Source organism: Oryx dammah, unplaced genomic scaffold (assembly GCF_014754425.2).
Source record: "Oryx dammah isolate SB20612 unplaced genomic scaffold, SCBI_Odam_1.1 HiC_scaffold_19, whole genome shotgun sequence".
Taxonomy (NCBI): domain Eukaryota; kingdom Metazoa; phylum Chordata; class Mammalia; order Artiodactyla; family Bovidae; genus Oryx; species Oryx dammah.
The window spans coordinates 55,793,268-55,809,505 of NW_024070203.1; the positions used below are offsets into that span (position 1 = coordinate 55,793,268).

The 16,238-nt window shown below is 43.5% G+C and overlaps 1 protein-coding gene across 1 annotated transcript in view; it reads right to left on the reverse strand.

Annotated features, from left to right (window-relative positions):
• Nucleotides 1-16,238, reverse strand: part of ZNF704 (zinc finger protein 704) — a gene marked incomplete at its 5' end in the record, with an annotated part of 253,036 nt that overhangs the window by 43,535 nt on the left and 193,263 nt on the right. The window contains 2 exons of the mRNA XM_040261694.1: nucleotides 8,948-9,180; nucleotides 15,458-15,561. Of these exons, the coding sequence (XP_040117628.1) occupies nucleotides 8,948-9,180; nucleotides 15,458-15,561 (337 nt within the window). The remainder of the gene's footprint in view (nucleotides 1-8,947; nucleotides 9,181-15,457; nucleotides 15,562-16,238) is intronic.

Genomic DNA, 16,238 nt, shown 5'->3' on the forward strand with positions numbered 1-16,238 from the left:
CTTGATTAGACAGACCTTTGTTGGCAACGTAATGTCTCTACTTTTCAGTATGCTGTCTCGGTTGGTTATAACTTTCCTTCCAAGGAGTAAGCGTCTTTTAATTTCACGACTGCAGTCACCATCTGCAGTGATTTTGGAGCCCCCCAAAATAAAGCCTGACACTGTTTTCATTGTTTTCCCATCTATTTGCCATGAAGTGATGGGACCAGATGCCATGATTTTAGTTTTCTGAATGTTGAGCTTTACGCCAACTTTTTCACTCTCCTCTTTCACTTTCATCAAGAGGCTCTTTAGTTCCTCTTCACTTTCTGCCATAAGGGTGGTGTCATCTGCATATCTGAGGTGATTGATATTTCTCCCGGCAATCTTGATTCCAGCTTGTGTTTCTTCCAGTCCAGCGTTTCTCATGATGTACTCTGCATAGAAGTTAAATAAGCAGGGTGACAAAATACAGCCTTGACGTACTCCTTTTCCTATTTGGAACCAGTCCATTGTTCCATGTCCAGTTCTAGCTGTTGCTTTCTGACCTGCATACAGATTTCTCAGGAGGCAGGTCAGGTGGTCTGGTATTCCCATCTCTTTCAGAATTTTCCACAGTTTATTGTGATCCACACAGTCAAAAGCTTTGGCATAGTCAATAAAGCAGAAATAGATGTTTTTCTGAAACTTTCTTGCTCTTTTGATGATTCAGCAGATGTTGACAATTTGATCTCTTGTTCCTCTGCCTCTTCTAAAACCAGTTTGAACATCTGGAAGTTCATGGTTCACGTACTGTTGAAGCCTGGCTTGGAGAATTTTGAGCATTACTTTACTAGCATGTGAGATGAGTCCAATTGTGTGGTAGTTTGAGCATTCTTTGGCATTTTCTTTCTTTGGGATTGGAATGAAAACTGACCTTTTCCAGTCCTGTGGCCACTGCTGTGGCACACCTTCAGTTACAAGTGTGCAAACATGGCTGGATTTTGACATATACAAAATGCCAAGGATAAGTTCAATTACAGCTATATTCCAGAAGGTACATATGTAGGACTTTAAGCATCACATGACTGTTTTACCAGATAGCAGCCTGGGGTTAATGCCAAGTGCCTTTATTTGGCAACTGGTGTGTGTGTGTGTGTGTGCGCGCGCGTGCGTGCGTGTTGGGATAAAGGCTGGGTTGATATTCATGCATCCAAACTTCCCAGAGAGGACAGTCCAGTTATTCTGCACAGGTGACTGTGTGGCATCACACACGTCTCCTCAGCCTGTCTCCCGGGAACCCACAGCTTTGGTAGAGGCTCCAGCCGCTCTTTCAGGATCGAGAAGTCCACTCAGACCCTCAGCAGGTTTCAAAAGATGGACAAATAGTGTCTTTAAAAAAATCAATAACTGTTAGAAGTTGTAGGCATTCCAGTTCTTTACTGGGACAGCAGTACAAACATGTCATCTCACTAGTTTGGGGCTTTCTTTCTTTATTTGTAAAATGAGAACACTGAACAAGATTAGTGACTTTGGATCCATGAGTTGTATAGGTAAATTCAAATGTGTATCAAGCAGGGATTAAACATTTCCCACCTCTATCCCATTTATGGATGCTGTGTGAATATATAAAATTTAAAAATAACAAAAAGATTTCTGTAAATGCAATAATACAGAATGTATTCTCATGTATCTGGTGTCTATGTCTGAGCATATTTTTTTTTGAGCTTCACCCCGTTTCATACTTCAGTCATTAGTTCCCTGTTACTGCGGCACAGAATTCTGGTGTGTAAATGTACCAGAAATTATTTATCCACTTCCCTGTTTATGGAAACAGGTCTCTAGTTTGGGGTGACAATGAATACAACTTCTTTGAAACTTGTCTACAAGTGTTTTTGTGGACATGCTTTCTTATCTCTTAGGTAAATATCTGAGAGTGTTATTACTGGGTCATATGGTGACTATATCCTTAACTTTATAAGAAACTGCCAAACTGCTTTACAAAGAGGTTGTACCATTTTACACTCTTAAGAGCAATGAATGAGAGTTCCTGTTGCCCACACTTGGTACTCTGTACACCAAAAAGTGGACACTGTCTGATTCCATTTACAGCAGGCAAAATTAATCTCTGGGGACAGAAGTCAGGGCTGCCTGTCTGGGTTGGGGGGGAGCATTTGACTCCGGAGGACACAAGAACTGCTGCCCTGGATCAGAGAGGTGATTACTCACGTGGAGACATCAGTTAAAACTCACCGAATGATATGTTTAAAGTGGGTTCATTTGATTGTGTGGACATGATACCTAACTACAGAGTCAATTTTAAATGATGTCTAAAACCACAAACTAAAGTATTCCTGAATTAACAGAAATCCCTAATAATTAAATTAAGTTTTCTCCATCAGTGAATTCTAAAAGTGCATCTCATCTTTGGGGACAAGGGTACATTTCCAGACATGATCCAAGCAGTCCTGTAACTTGGAAAGGTTGAGCTTGGGCTTGATGGTTTTTCAAGTCCTTCGCACTCCTGGACCACACACTGCCTGGCAGACTATTCTAAGATGCTGTCATTAAATTGCCTAGATCTCTCGTCTTTACACCAATCCTCCCTGAGGTCAATCAGCTCTCTGACTCTGGCGGGCGATGCTGTGTCATCACCCTGAGATCCACATGGTGTGACCCCGAGTGGCTTTTCTTAGCACTGCCCTCCCCAGCACTTCTAACAGATGGGTCTATTTCTGGAGCAGCAGTTCTTCTTACAGAAGGCGCTTCTCTGCTCAAAATTAGTGGGTTAGGAATTAAGTCAGCCTGGAGACTGGCAACAGACATAACTGTGAGGGCCATGAGGGTCTGTTTGCTTTCTGGAGCAGTCATTCACAACTTAAAAGTGATTCACTGCTTTCTGATTCCGAAAGATTGAACACGCAGAGTGGAGCAAATGATTAATTCACTGTTTACTACTGTACAATGATGAGTGAAGTATCTTATGTGAACGGAGATATTTTTTTCCCTCTGATTTGAGATTTTCCCCAGTCTATAGGTAAAGTGGTTCATGGTCAAGATACCTGTGGGATAAATGAAAGTGATGAAGACTGGAATTTTGCAATTGCTTTTGAGTTGTGTTGATGTTTTGAAATGCAGAGGCCTGAGTCAGGTTTCCTTGGAGGCCCCGATTTCTGCCAGCGTCATTGCTTCCTTCACCCCTAATCTCACACAGGCTGGCCTCTTCCACTAACCCTAAATAAGCCCAAGGTGACTGAAGTGGCCAAGGGGCCCTGTCCTGAGCTGCAGCAGCCCTGGTCCTATGGGTCCAGGATGGAGGATGGAGGCAGGCAGCCTTCCCTGTCCACACTCATGCTTCTCAAATGCCATTCAGTCCACTGTCAAGTGGGTAGAAAGGAAAGCAAAATATTAGCAGCCAGCCCCTCACAACAACTTGACCAATATGGTGCTATCATTTTTCATATTTTACAGATGAGGAAACTGAGCCTTAGAGAGGTCAAGTTATTTGCTACGCTCACCTGAGTACTGTGGGCTACGCTCACCTGAGTACTGTGGGCTACACTCACCTGAGTACTGTGGGCTACGCTCACCTGAGTACTGTGGGCTATGCTCACATGAGTACTGTGGGCTTCCCTGATGGCTCAGAGGGTAAAGAGTCTGTCTCAATGCAGGAGACCTGGGTTCGATCCCTGGGTAGGGAAGATCCCCTGGAGAAGGGAATGGCTACCCAACTGCAGTATTCTTGTCTGGAGAATTCCATGGACAGAGGAGCCTGAATTCCTATGCATCTATGGGGTTGCAAAGACTCGGACATGACTGAGTGACTAGTACTTTCACACTTTGATGAGTATTATAGCTGGGGTGCTAATTCCAGAGCCCGAACGGTTTTATCCTGTTTGGGAAAGGACAAATCCCAAATTTGACTGAACTAGGAATCTGACGTGGAAAAAAAGAACAGTATTAATTAGTTATGAGCCCTTCTGGATTTTCTAGAGGTCTTCAGGAATTGAATGTTAACTCTTGGCCTTCCATAGAACTGTTTTCTCCCAGACGCCTGGAGCGGCTGTATTTAGGGCCATTGCATCACCTTGTGGTCAGGATAGGAACTGCACCTTCCCGGTACTCCTCGAGTCCCTGTTCATACTACTAGGCTTTTCTCAACATCTGAGTAGTCAGTCTGAAATTCCAGAGGAAAAATTCTGCTAGAATGGGGCTTGAGGCAGTTGGCTGGCTGATTTCCTGAGCCAGGAGAAAGAAGCCTTTCATTTCCCCTCCTCACATTCCCACCTACCTTGGCTAAAGGGCCATGTGCCCTTCCTGCAGGAAGCTGCCCCTGCCCTCCCGACCCAACTCCACCCCAGCACAGTGGTCGACAATCTTTTTGGCATGAGGCACTGGTTTCACGGAGGGGGGATGGTTTATCGTGTACTTTATTTCTATTATTATTACATCAGCACCACCTCAGATCATCAGGCATTATTAGATCCTGGAGGTTGGGGATCCGGGCCTCAGGAGACAGCCTGGAATTCCTCTCTCTGTCTTTGAGTTCTTTGTAACCCTCTGCACCCCACTCCCACTCTGCCACGTTGTGCTGGCTGTAGCTGGGTCTGACTGTTTTCTTTCCATGTTATTTTCTTCTGGGTGCAGAGGGAAATGTGGATTCTTTGAAATAAGCTCAAGAGTTTTATCTTTGCTCTTTTAGCGGCTGCTGCTGCTAAGTCACTTCAGTCGTGTCCGACTCCGTGCGACCCCATGGACAAAGCTGATCTTATTTCTAAGATTATAAGCTACAGGATTTTGGGCAATTCACATAACCTCAGTGAGCCTCTTCTGCACAATGGGGATATGACTAGGCCAAAGATGTTCGTGATGATTAAATGACATGCTGCATTTAAAAGCATTTTGTAAACTGTAACAAAGTATGCAAATATAGTTATTTGCATATGTATGTATAAACTTGATAATATCAACAATTATGTCTTGCTCACCACTGACAGTAGGCAGTGATAATGCCTTATCTAGGCAATGAATCTCTCTTCCTCTTTACATAAGTGGAACAGGGATCATGTAAGAGGTGAGAGTGAGGAAAAGTGTTAAGATAAATTCCAAATAACTTTCCATAAGGAGGAAGACCCGGGTCATTGCTTCATGATTAGTATAGGGTATGCCTCTTCCCGCTTTGTTTCAGGATCCTAAAACAGGTCTATTACAAAGTTGCTATATTCCAGTTTTAGGGCTTATAAGCCCTTTCTATACTTATGGTTGGTCACACTTAGTCTTCATGATCGTCCTGAGAGAGGTTTGATAATATCTGTTTGCCTGTTTAATGGACAAAGAAGTTGATGATCAGAGAGATGAAGTGTTTTCCTGAAGTTCTCAGGCTAGCCAAGTTGAGTCTAGAATGCGGATATTTCGATTTCTAATCAGGAAACCTTCAGTTACCACTTATCATGTTCTCTCTTTATCCTAAGGAACAGGGGCTTCCAAACTTTTTTGACCATCAGCCACAGTGAGAGACACAGTTTGTACAGTAGGCACATAGGTCTGCAACTGAAACCAAAGCATCAAGGAACAGTACTCATTCTGATTATGTCCATTGTACCCTATTCTGTCCTGTTCCTTAAAGATGTGCTGTTCACAGTCATTAAAAAGATTCACAACCCACCAGTGGATTGAGACATGTAGTTTGGAAAATATTGATCTAGAAGGTTCTCAAACAATCCCCACAGGACATATGCCCAATACAAGTCCATGGTCTCAAATAGATATTATGAACCTCAGGGAATGAAGAGGAAAATAAAATGAATTCAGAAAGTGTCTCCCAACTAGAACATATTATCTATGGATTAGGCAGTTAACTCTTGGAAATCGTTTGAAATATGATTTTAAAAACCAAAATAGCAGCATTTCAGCTACTGTGTTTCTACCACATTATGTACATAGTAAGTTGCTTCAGTTACGCCCAACTCCTTGAGACCCCATGGACTGTAGCCTGCCAGGGTCCTCTGTCCATGGGATTCTCCAAGCAAGAACACTGGAGTGGGTTGCTATTTCCTCCTCCTGAGATCTTCCGGATGCAGAGATTGAACCTGCAACTTTTAATGTCTGTTTGCATTGGCAGGTGGGTTCTTTACCACTAATGCCACCTGGGAACCACATTGTGAGCACAGCATCAATCGATCATAATTGTTATTGCCTTTTTATACATCAGTGTCCACCTGCCTAACCTTCAACCTCGAAGGAAGGGGCTGTACTTTAATCTCAGGGCATTGATTGTTGTGCCTGTTGGGTGCTCAATAAATATTGGTTCACTTGATACACTAAAAAAATGAATCGTGAATTGCAACCATCCTACTTTCTTGTTATTCCCACTATTCAAAATAACTTTAAGTTCAAAAGGCAATGACTTGGTCTATGTACAATCCATGCATTAAAAACAAGGACTACTTGGGACTTCTCTGGGGGTCCAGTGGTTAAGACTTTGTGCTCCCAATGCAGGGGGTGCAGGTTCAATTCCTGGTCAAGGACCTATGATCCCACATCAAAAAAAAAAAATTAGGGACTACAAGCTTCATCCTTTTGATATCACCCTGGGGAAATCCAGAGTCTGAATGGAGGGAGAAGTCACAAAGAAAGAGGGAGGAACATGGTTCCCAGACTCCTGAAGAGTGGGTCTGTACCATTCAAATAAATGCCAGTTTGTAATGATATTTTTTTCTTTTCATTTGGTGACTTGACTATTTCCTAATTGAGTTGAAGCCTAAAGGCTTTACATACAAGTCTGACCAAGGCAACTGAACTGCAATGCAAGAGTAAGAATTTTGTCTTGTGGCTATGTCGGAAAGGAAAAGCTGTGATGAGCCTTCCAGCGGGACACCTTACAAGCACTGGGGAGCTCCCTGTGCTGTGAGTCTTTGCCACAGGCCAAGACCACACACTCTGAAGGCCCCAGAGAGAAAGTCTGTGCAGCCGGAAGCAACAGGACAGACTCCAGGTCTACACAGCTGTCCTGCCTATGGGTTCCCACAGGTGCAAGTGCAGCCTCTCTCCCCAAGGAGTCAAGACCCAGGGTCTCTGGGGACCCACGGGATGCCTGGACAGCTCCAGGACCCTGCCCGATGGACTGGTATGTGAAACAGCAACTCTTCATGCTCCAGCCTTTGGGAAGGACCAGAGATAACATCAATGCCCTATTTGTTCTCTGGGCAGAGAGAGTGCGTGTACCACCAGCACCATTACACATGCTGCCTGATGCTAAGAGAGATGCAGGGACAGATGGTGTTGGGTCAGTGCTATCTCTTTGTTTTTCTCTTTGAAATGAACTGGGAAAATAGGCTGCACTGCAATCCACAGGGTTTTCTTTGGCTTTTTGTTTGTGGATAGTCATTAATAATGAAGCTACCAATTGCAAACTAAAAAACTAAAATATATTTTTAAAGTCTATTTACATGGAGATTTAAAAATAATGTTACAATGTTTTCCAGATATTGCAGTAGTATTTATTTATTCTATGAAACAGAAATGCTTTTTAAAATTGTGAGTGAACATAATCACTTATATGTATCTGAAGAGAATGAAAAGAATATGAGCTTTCGGTTTAGGCAGACCTGGGTTTAAAAGGCAGCGCTGGCCTTTTCTAACCTGCATGTGTGTGTGTTAAGCTGCTTCAGTCGTTTTCGACTCTGTGCAACCCTGTGGACTGTAGCTGGCTCCTCTGTCCATGGAATTCTCCAGGCCAGAGAATGTTGGAGTGTATTGCCATTTCCTTCTCCAGGGGATCTTCGGGACCCAGAGATCGACCCCACTTCTCTTAGGTCTCTTGCATTGGTGGGTTCTTCCCTGGTGGCTCAGACGGTAAAGCGTCTGTCTGCAATACAAGAGACCCATGTTCGATCCTTGGGTTGGGAATATCCCCTGGAGAAGGAAATGGCAGCTCACTCCAGTATTCTTACCTGGAAAAATCCCATGGATGGAGTCTGGTAGGCTACCGTCCATGGGGTCGCAAAGAGTCGGACATGATTGAGCGACTTCACTTTCACTTTACCACTAGTACCACCTGGGAAGCCCTCTAACCTGCATGGCAGGGGTTAAATGATAACTTCCCTGGTCCTCAGTCTCCTATCAAGATGGGAAAACAATACCATACAGGATTGCTGTGAGGACTAAATACAAGTGCAGTCAATTTATTAAATCAGCTAGATCTATTTTACTTCTAATTTAATAAGTACATAACTTGGGGCATGTAAATACTACGTATGTTTACATTTTAGTTTTCATGTATATTTCACATCTAGTTTTATAAACATAAGTCAGAAAATCTTCTTTCCCACAACCCTTTAAGAGTCTGTGAAGCAGAAAAGAGAAAAACATAATTTTATTTTACAGATGAAAAAGTTAATTCCCACGAAGAGAGTGAGTTAATTACCAAACCAAGCCTGAAGTCCGATTTTTTGACTTCCAAATACTGGTAACGTCCCAGGTGGAAGTGTTGTGAAAGTGTTAGTTGCTCAGTCCTATCCAACTCTTCGACCCATGGACTATATACAGCCTGCCAGTCTCCTCTGTCCATGGGATTCTCCAGGCAGGAGTACTGGAGTGGATTGCCATTTCCTTCTCCAAGAATACTGGAGTGGGTTGCGTTTCCTTCTCCAGGGGATCTTCCCCACCCAGGGATCGAACCCCAGTCCCTTGCATTGCAGGCAGATTCTTTCCTAGGTTACCTGATGTTACCAGCGCAGCGATTTACAACCAGAGGAGAGGACCGGGTGAGATTGGGAGTGGGGTGAGGATGTGTACTTGGAAGAAATATAGTAATACTTTAATCATTTCTGTTTGTCTTTAATCGTGACCCTTAATTTATTTGAAGATTTCAAAGGATATTAGAGGCGAACACGGGCTGTTTCTGTCGATCAGAAGGGGCGTTGGTTGGAAAAGTGCCAAAATCACCACCCTAGGAAGCCGGTTCCCCCAAATGAAACCTGAAACCAACCTTTCGTTTCCTGGGGATGGGCTCATCAAAGAGCAGGTTGCCGGCCTCCGCCTCGTCGATGCCATCGTCGGGGGGCGCGGGGCTGCGGAAGGGCTTGAAGCTGTCGGCGGACAGCGGCGGCGACGGCGTGGACGGGTTGGACTGGTCGCTGGGGGCACTCCAGCTCCAGTAGCCGCTGCTGCTGGTGCTGGAAGGCACGCCGCCCCCCTCCTTCCAGGATCCGCTCAGGCCCTCTGTCGGAGCACACAAGCACAGCGTCAGCACCCAGTCCCGGGCTCCCGGGGCACCCAGGCCGGGGTCAGAGGGGCAGTGAGGGCCGAGATTCCCTGCTGGTGAAAGCACCTGTAGCCCATTTGGTAATTTGCAACAGCTCAGTATGTACGTTGTACTCTACTTATACTTTCACAAAAGTTGCATGATAGTTTGTTTATAAACATCTGTTTTAGCCATATATGCGTGCACGTTAAGTCGCTTCAGTCCTGTGGACTGTAGCCCACCATGCTCCTCTGTCCATGGGATTCTCCCGGCAAGAGTACTAAAGTGGGTTGCTATGCCCCGCCGAGGACAGGCCTTTTCTAAGAGTTTTCTGATGGATGTTGCTTTATGCAAAACTAGTTCTTTAGGATGATAGTGGAGAATACATGAAAACAAGGAGGAAAAAAAAGATGTTATGGTTCATTAAGTTTAGGAAGTTTAGGTGTTTACGGACTATGTTACTAAGGGAGTAATGATTTGCGGCATTTCTCCAAACCCCATCCCCACATTTTTAACATTTTAAAAGGAATTTCTTACAGGGCTGTGATCTTTGGAATACATTTATAGAGTCGATGTAAGATTTAAGAACCTAAGAGAGAGAATTTCTGATTACCTAAAGTCATTTGCCATCCAGCTTATTATAACAAATAATTGTGCCTTACATTTGGTGTATGTTTTACATCTTACAAGGGCTTCCTGGTAGCTCAGCTGGTGAAGAATCTGCCTGCAATGCAGATGACCCCAGTTAGATTCCTGGGTCGGGAAGATCCCCTAGAGAAGGGATCGGCTACGCACTCCAGCATTCTGACCTGGAGAATCCCATGGACAGCGGAGCCTGGTGGGCTATAGTCCATGTGATTGAAAAGAGTCGACACAACTGAGCAACTTTCACTTTCATTTCACTTACATCTTACAAAGCTTATTCACACAATCTGATGCATTCTCATAATATCTGTCTTTCAGAGTAAGGATTACTACGCCCATTTTACAGATGAGGTCCCTGAGGCACCAGGAAATTAACTGACTTGCCATGATTAGTACATAACGAGGATGGGCCAGGGTCTCAAACGCTGGCCTACCAGTTGGCCCTCCTTCTCCTTCAGTATATGCAGACCCTAGGTATGAGCATTCTTCTTTTTTTCAGGCAAAGCTTAGATCAGAAAAGAACTTATTGGTAATAACTACTGATACGACTGGTGTTGAATTTTACCTTTCCACTTGTGGGAGAAAACATGATGAAATGCTTGCTAATATAGAGAGATTTTTGCCCAGTTGGAATGTCTTCAGGGGTTCTCTTAATCACTGAAGATTTGCTTTATTTTTCAAAATGCCCAATCTTAACTAGCATTTGTATAAATTTGACCTTCTTTTGGATAATTTCTCCTCCATATTAATGTGCATTTTGAATATATTAAAACTATATCCTAACTACAAGAAGGAAAAAAATCCCAAAATGCCTCATTAAAGAAATGCTGTTAACATCTGTGTAATTAGTAATGAACTGAAGACATACTAGCATTCATAAAAAACAACGTACTAGCATTCATCAAAAAATTTCTTGACTATCTTTACCTAATTATAGGTTTCCAGCATATTCCTCAACTTTGTCAAGGAAAAAGTTCAGTTAGATGAATGAAGTTTTAAGTTGAATAGCAGAAGTAAGTTAACCATCTCATTTAAGCCAAGCTCTAACAGAATTACATGGTCTGTTATGCAAGCTCACACCTTGATAGCATTAACAAAACCAAACCAGCATCTCACTCCCTGTGGTCTACACAGAGACTGATATACTCCCTGAACTGGAGTTGCCGCTACTAAATAAGAAAGCTCTTTTCAATACATGACTTCAAGCTGAGTCTAGTATAAGGCCTTAGGTAATGTTACCTGGTGGACAAACTCACTTGGCAGGCCCAGGAGGCTTATAAATATTTTGAAGCATACACTTGTATAATAAAACAAGTTTGTGGAGCAAGATCTGTAATTATGGTAAGTAGGAGGAACTGGCAGGAGGAGAAGGGGACAACAGACGATGAGATGGTTGGATGGCATCACCGACTCAATGGACATGAGTTTGAGCAAGCTCTGGAAGTTGCTGATGGACAGGAAAGCCTGGCATGCTGCCAGGCTTGGGGGGCTCCCAGTCCATGGGGTGGCAAAGAGTCAGACATGACTGATCAACTGAAGTGAACTGATGAGGAACTGAAATAATTTTGAAGCCAACTATTGTTACAGTGTGGTTACACACTGCTTCCTGCCAGTGCCAGAAGTTAATTTATTTGTTTCCCTGAAGATGGCATTTCCTTTAGAAACACTATTTAATCCGAAGAACAATGGAATATAGAAATAAATCTCTCAGAAAAAAAGTCAGAACCAATTCCTAGTGTTTTTTAGAAAGCAGTGTCTTCTTGTCTTAAACAAGCTTTTGCTAAAAATTCAGACAGGCATTTTGCTGGAATCTCCCTCGTTTTGGACCCACATCCTAACAAAATGATCCTTTCCTAGCACAGTTCAGTCACTCAGTAGTGTCCAACTCTTTGCGACCCCATGAATTGCAGCATGCCAGGCCTCCCTGTCATCACCAACCCCCAGAGTTCACTCAGACTCACGTCCATCGAGTCCGTGATGCCATCCAGCCATCTCATCCTCTGTCGTCCCCTTCTCCTCCTGCCCCCAATCTCTCCCAGCATCACAGTCTTTTCCAATGAGTCAACTCTTCGCATGAGGTGGCCAAAGTTTTGGAGTTTCAGCTTTAGCATCATTCCTTCCAAAGAAATCCCAGGGCTGATCTCTTTCAGAATGGACTGGTTGGATCTCCTTGCAGTCCAAGGGACTCTCAAGAGTCTTCTCCAACACCACAGTTCAAAAGCATCAATTCTTTGGTGCTCAGCTTTCTTCACAGTCCAACTCTCACATCCATACATGACTAATGGAAAAATCATAGCCTTGACTAGATGGACCTTTGTCGGCAAAGTAAAGTCTCTGCTTTTCAATATGCTGTCTAGGTTGGTCATAACTTTCTTTCCAAGGAGTAAGCGTCTTTTAATTTCATGGCTGCAGTCACCATCTGCAGTGATTTTGGAGCCCAAGAAAATAAAGTCTGACACTGTTTCCACTGTTTCCCCATCTATTTCCCATAAAGTGATGGGACCAGATGCCATGATTTTAGTTTTCTGAATGTTGAGCTTTACGCCAACTTTTTCACTCTCCTCTTTCACTTTCTTCAAGAGGCTCTTTAGTTCCTCTTCACTTTCTGCCATAAGGGTGGTGTCATCTGCATATCTGAGGTTATTGATATCTCTCCTGGCAATCTTGATTCCAGCTTGTGTTTCTTCCAGCCCAGCGCTTCTCATGATGTACTCTGCATAGAAGTTAAATAAGCAGGGTGACAATATACAGCCTTGATGTACTCCACATTCCAGGATGTCTGGCTCCAGGTGAGTGATCACACCATTGTGATTATCTTGGTCTTGAAGATTTTTTTGTACAGTTCTTCTGTGTATTCTTGCCACCTTGATCCTAGCACAGTAGAGGATCACAACAGTTTCCAAAAATTCACTGATATGCAATAATTGTGGAGATAATCTTTATTTCTAAAAAATAGCTTTGATTATCATAAATTGCTTTCCCTTTTTAAGAATTTGCTTCCTTTTGCAGAATAAATGAGGGACATCAGAAATTTGGGATTACTATCTGGGTAGTTATTTTTTTAAGTCATAATGAACACTTTCTTTATAACTATGCTAAGAAAAGTTTGTACTGAAGATGCAAAAGGTTTATTTTGATCCTAACATTTCAATACAAAGGAATATAAAAATGTTCTCAGTTTTAAAATTCCAATGGTAAAAAGAATGAGTACATCAAAATTATTGTTTTCTCCTGAGGATTCCATGAAATTCTGCAATTCTTTTTTCCTAGAATAGGTTTTGGGGATGACTTCAGCCTTGCTTTTCCTATCATCTTTCTTTTGCAGCTTTGCCAAGCTGAGAAGGCTATCAGGAAAGATCAGGCTCATCTCAAGAGCACGGTGGTACTCTATGTGAAGTGACATCACCCCAGCTTGTGGGGAATCAAGGCAGTAGGCACCGTGACTTCTGGTATTGATCTTAATTCCCAGCATCTTGATCATTCTTCCCACTCCCAAATAGAATGCATTAAGTTTGGGTGAGGACTTGATGGATGTTCCACAAATTTATTTTAACACCTTCTGCTTATAACCAGATTATGGGGGGAACCCTAGTTCATCAGTGACTAGGCTGTCTTTTGAGAGGAGGTTTTCCCTGGCCGATAAGTTCCACCCGGCGGCTTCAGAATACTACATTTCACTGATCTGCAATGTGGCTTCCGCTCCACGGGTCGTCCGCTGTAAATGCTCTTTTCAAAGCCATGACATTCTTCTTGATGCAGAATTGAGTCCTTTTCACCTTGACCTTCTGAAGGATCAGATGTTGCTCCTTGAAACAAGCTTTTCCCTTGACTTCTATGAAGTCACACTTTCCTGCTTCCTTCTGCTTCTCCAGTTACCCCTCTCCCTTCCTGGGTTCTTTTCCTTACATAATGAGGAGGCTCACCACTTTTCACCTAGCCACCTTCTCATTATCCTCTACTTTTCCACAGCTCTCTCGGGGTCAGCCCATCTACATCCATGGCTTCAAAATGTCGCCTTCCAATTCTTCATCAGCCCAGATCTCTCTTCCAGGCTGACCCAGAAGCCCATCAGATCCTGTTCTTTGGATGATCCCCAGGTACTCCCTACTAAACGTGTTTCAAGATGGATCTCTCATCTTCTTCGGCTACCTCACCTCTTGCTCCTAACATTCACCAGTAGATCTCTTCCTCTGCCTTTGCTCATCATCACAGGGAATGGACTTCCCAGAAGTCACCCTCGTCACTCCTTCTCCTTTATCTTCTCTATCACCAAGTCTTGTTGATTCTGCCTTCTTCATATTTCTCAGTTATGCCCTATACGCATCCCTACCATGACCACCAAGGTTCAGGACACACATGTGGTTTTTTTTTGTTGTTTACTTTTTGTTTTTGTCTTGTATACCCAATTATAAATTTCCAATGTTTCAATCATCTCATAGCTCTCCTATAGCCTCAGAAGAATGTCCAAACTCATAACCAGACAGATATGACTCCTTGATTTCCTGCCAGGCTCTCCAGCTTCATCTCCTACTGCCCTACTGATTTATCATCTTGAATTATATGAGTCAATATTATATCATGACTGAGACAGGAGATCTGGAATCAGAATGATATGGAAAGAAGTTCAGCTCTGTTTAAAGTCAGCTAATCCTCAGGTGCCTCAGTTTACTCATCTGTAAAATAGTGACAACATCTCATAGAATTGTGAGAATTACATGAGATAAAGTAAACCTAGTATATGGCACATACTAAGTACTCAATAAATGCTAGCTATTAGTACAGCTGTGATAGTTTTTTCCCCGCAAAAGACTGTACATCACCTAGGAGTATGGACACTGTTTCAGTGATATAGTCAAACCATCTATTATGGCTGTTGTTCAGTTGCTAAGTCATGTCCGACTTTGTGCGATCCCGTGAACTGTAGCACGCCAGGCTGCATCTGTTAGGGTACCTAATAAATATATACTGAATAAAAGAACGGATTAAGGAGCCTGGGATAATGCCTTTTCAAAATATTTAATCTTCAGAGTTCTTTGGTCCAACTATCCCTCCAACCAAACAGGAAAAGAAAAAAAAAAAAAAAAAAGGCTGGGGAAGTAACTTCATGAGACCAATCTCCATCTACCTGGGTATGGAACACAAGTTCTTAAAGATAAGTTGGAAAGGTGGTGGAGGTCAGTAAATGTGCACTCAATGGGTGGATGTAGGAACGAGATGCAGTGGGGTCTTTGGGACGATGAGGAGGAAGGAGGCTGGTAGCTCTGGGGTCCATTTCTTCCACATTTCCCCTCCCTTCCCACTAGTGGGTGAGGGTCCATTGTGTGTGTTAGGAATGAGTCTGCACATAAGTGCAAAGACCAGAGTCTGGAAGGATGTGTTCCAAACTGCTGAGAGTGACTGCCTTTGGGGAGGGACTGGCACTGGGAGGGTTTGTGCACCACACGGCTGAATTTTAAAATGCGAGTGTGTTCATGTGTTGTGTAATTGAAAAACAACCGGAAAAAAAGGGAAAAAGGGGAAGAGAAAAGAGAGAAAGAAAAGAGCTTCCGCAAAGAGAAGCTCTGCTCCTGCTGTGGGAGGGCGCTTCCCTGGGCCGCGCCCCAGGCTTACCGCTCTGCCGCACAGGAGGGCTCCGCACCAAAGGGCTGGTGGACAAGCTGGTGAGTACCATGGCTGCCGTCACCTTGTCCATGTCCAGCTCCTCCGAAGATTTCCTGGAAAACAGGAAGGGACCCACTGTTCATTCTGCATCTCCGTGCCATGTTACCACACACGTTTACCCCTCTAGGTTGTCCCCAGGAAAATGCAATGTTTGTTTTTTTATTGCACAGATGAAGTCGAAGTCCAGAGGTTAAGTGATTCAGTCAAAATCATATAGTATTGATGGTCCAGTGGTTAAGACTCCGAGCTTCCACTGCAAAACAGGTTCAATCCTTGTTCAGGGAACTAAGATCCCACAAGCTGCACAGTGTGTCAAAAATTTAATTTAATAAAATCTGATTAAAATTTTACATAATATTAGGGAGTGTCAGGTTCATCCACTGGTCATTCATCTTACAGGTGTTTATTCAGAGTGAAGCACAGGGCTAGACTCTTCTACGCATGGGTGATATGTGGTAAACAACACACAAGGCTGGTGAGGAGAAACACAGGATCAGCAAACAACCAAAGAGGGACAGACTAATTTCTGGTAGTGACACGTGCTATGTCAGGCACAGATAATGTGACATGACAAGGATCGTGGACAGCTGCACTCAACGGGGGCAGGGAAGGCTCTCCGAGGAGGTGACCTTTGAGCTGAATTGCGAAGGAGGAGGAGGCGAAATTGACCCCCAGCAGCCAAGACAGCTGTGTGAAGGCGAGGCATCAGGAATCAGCACTGGATATTTGG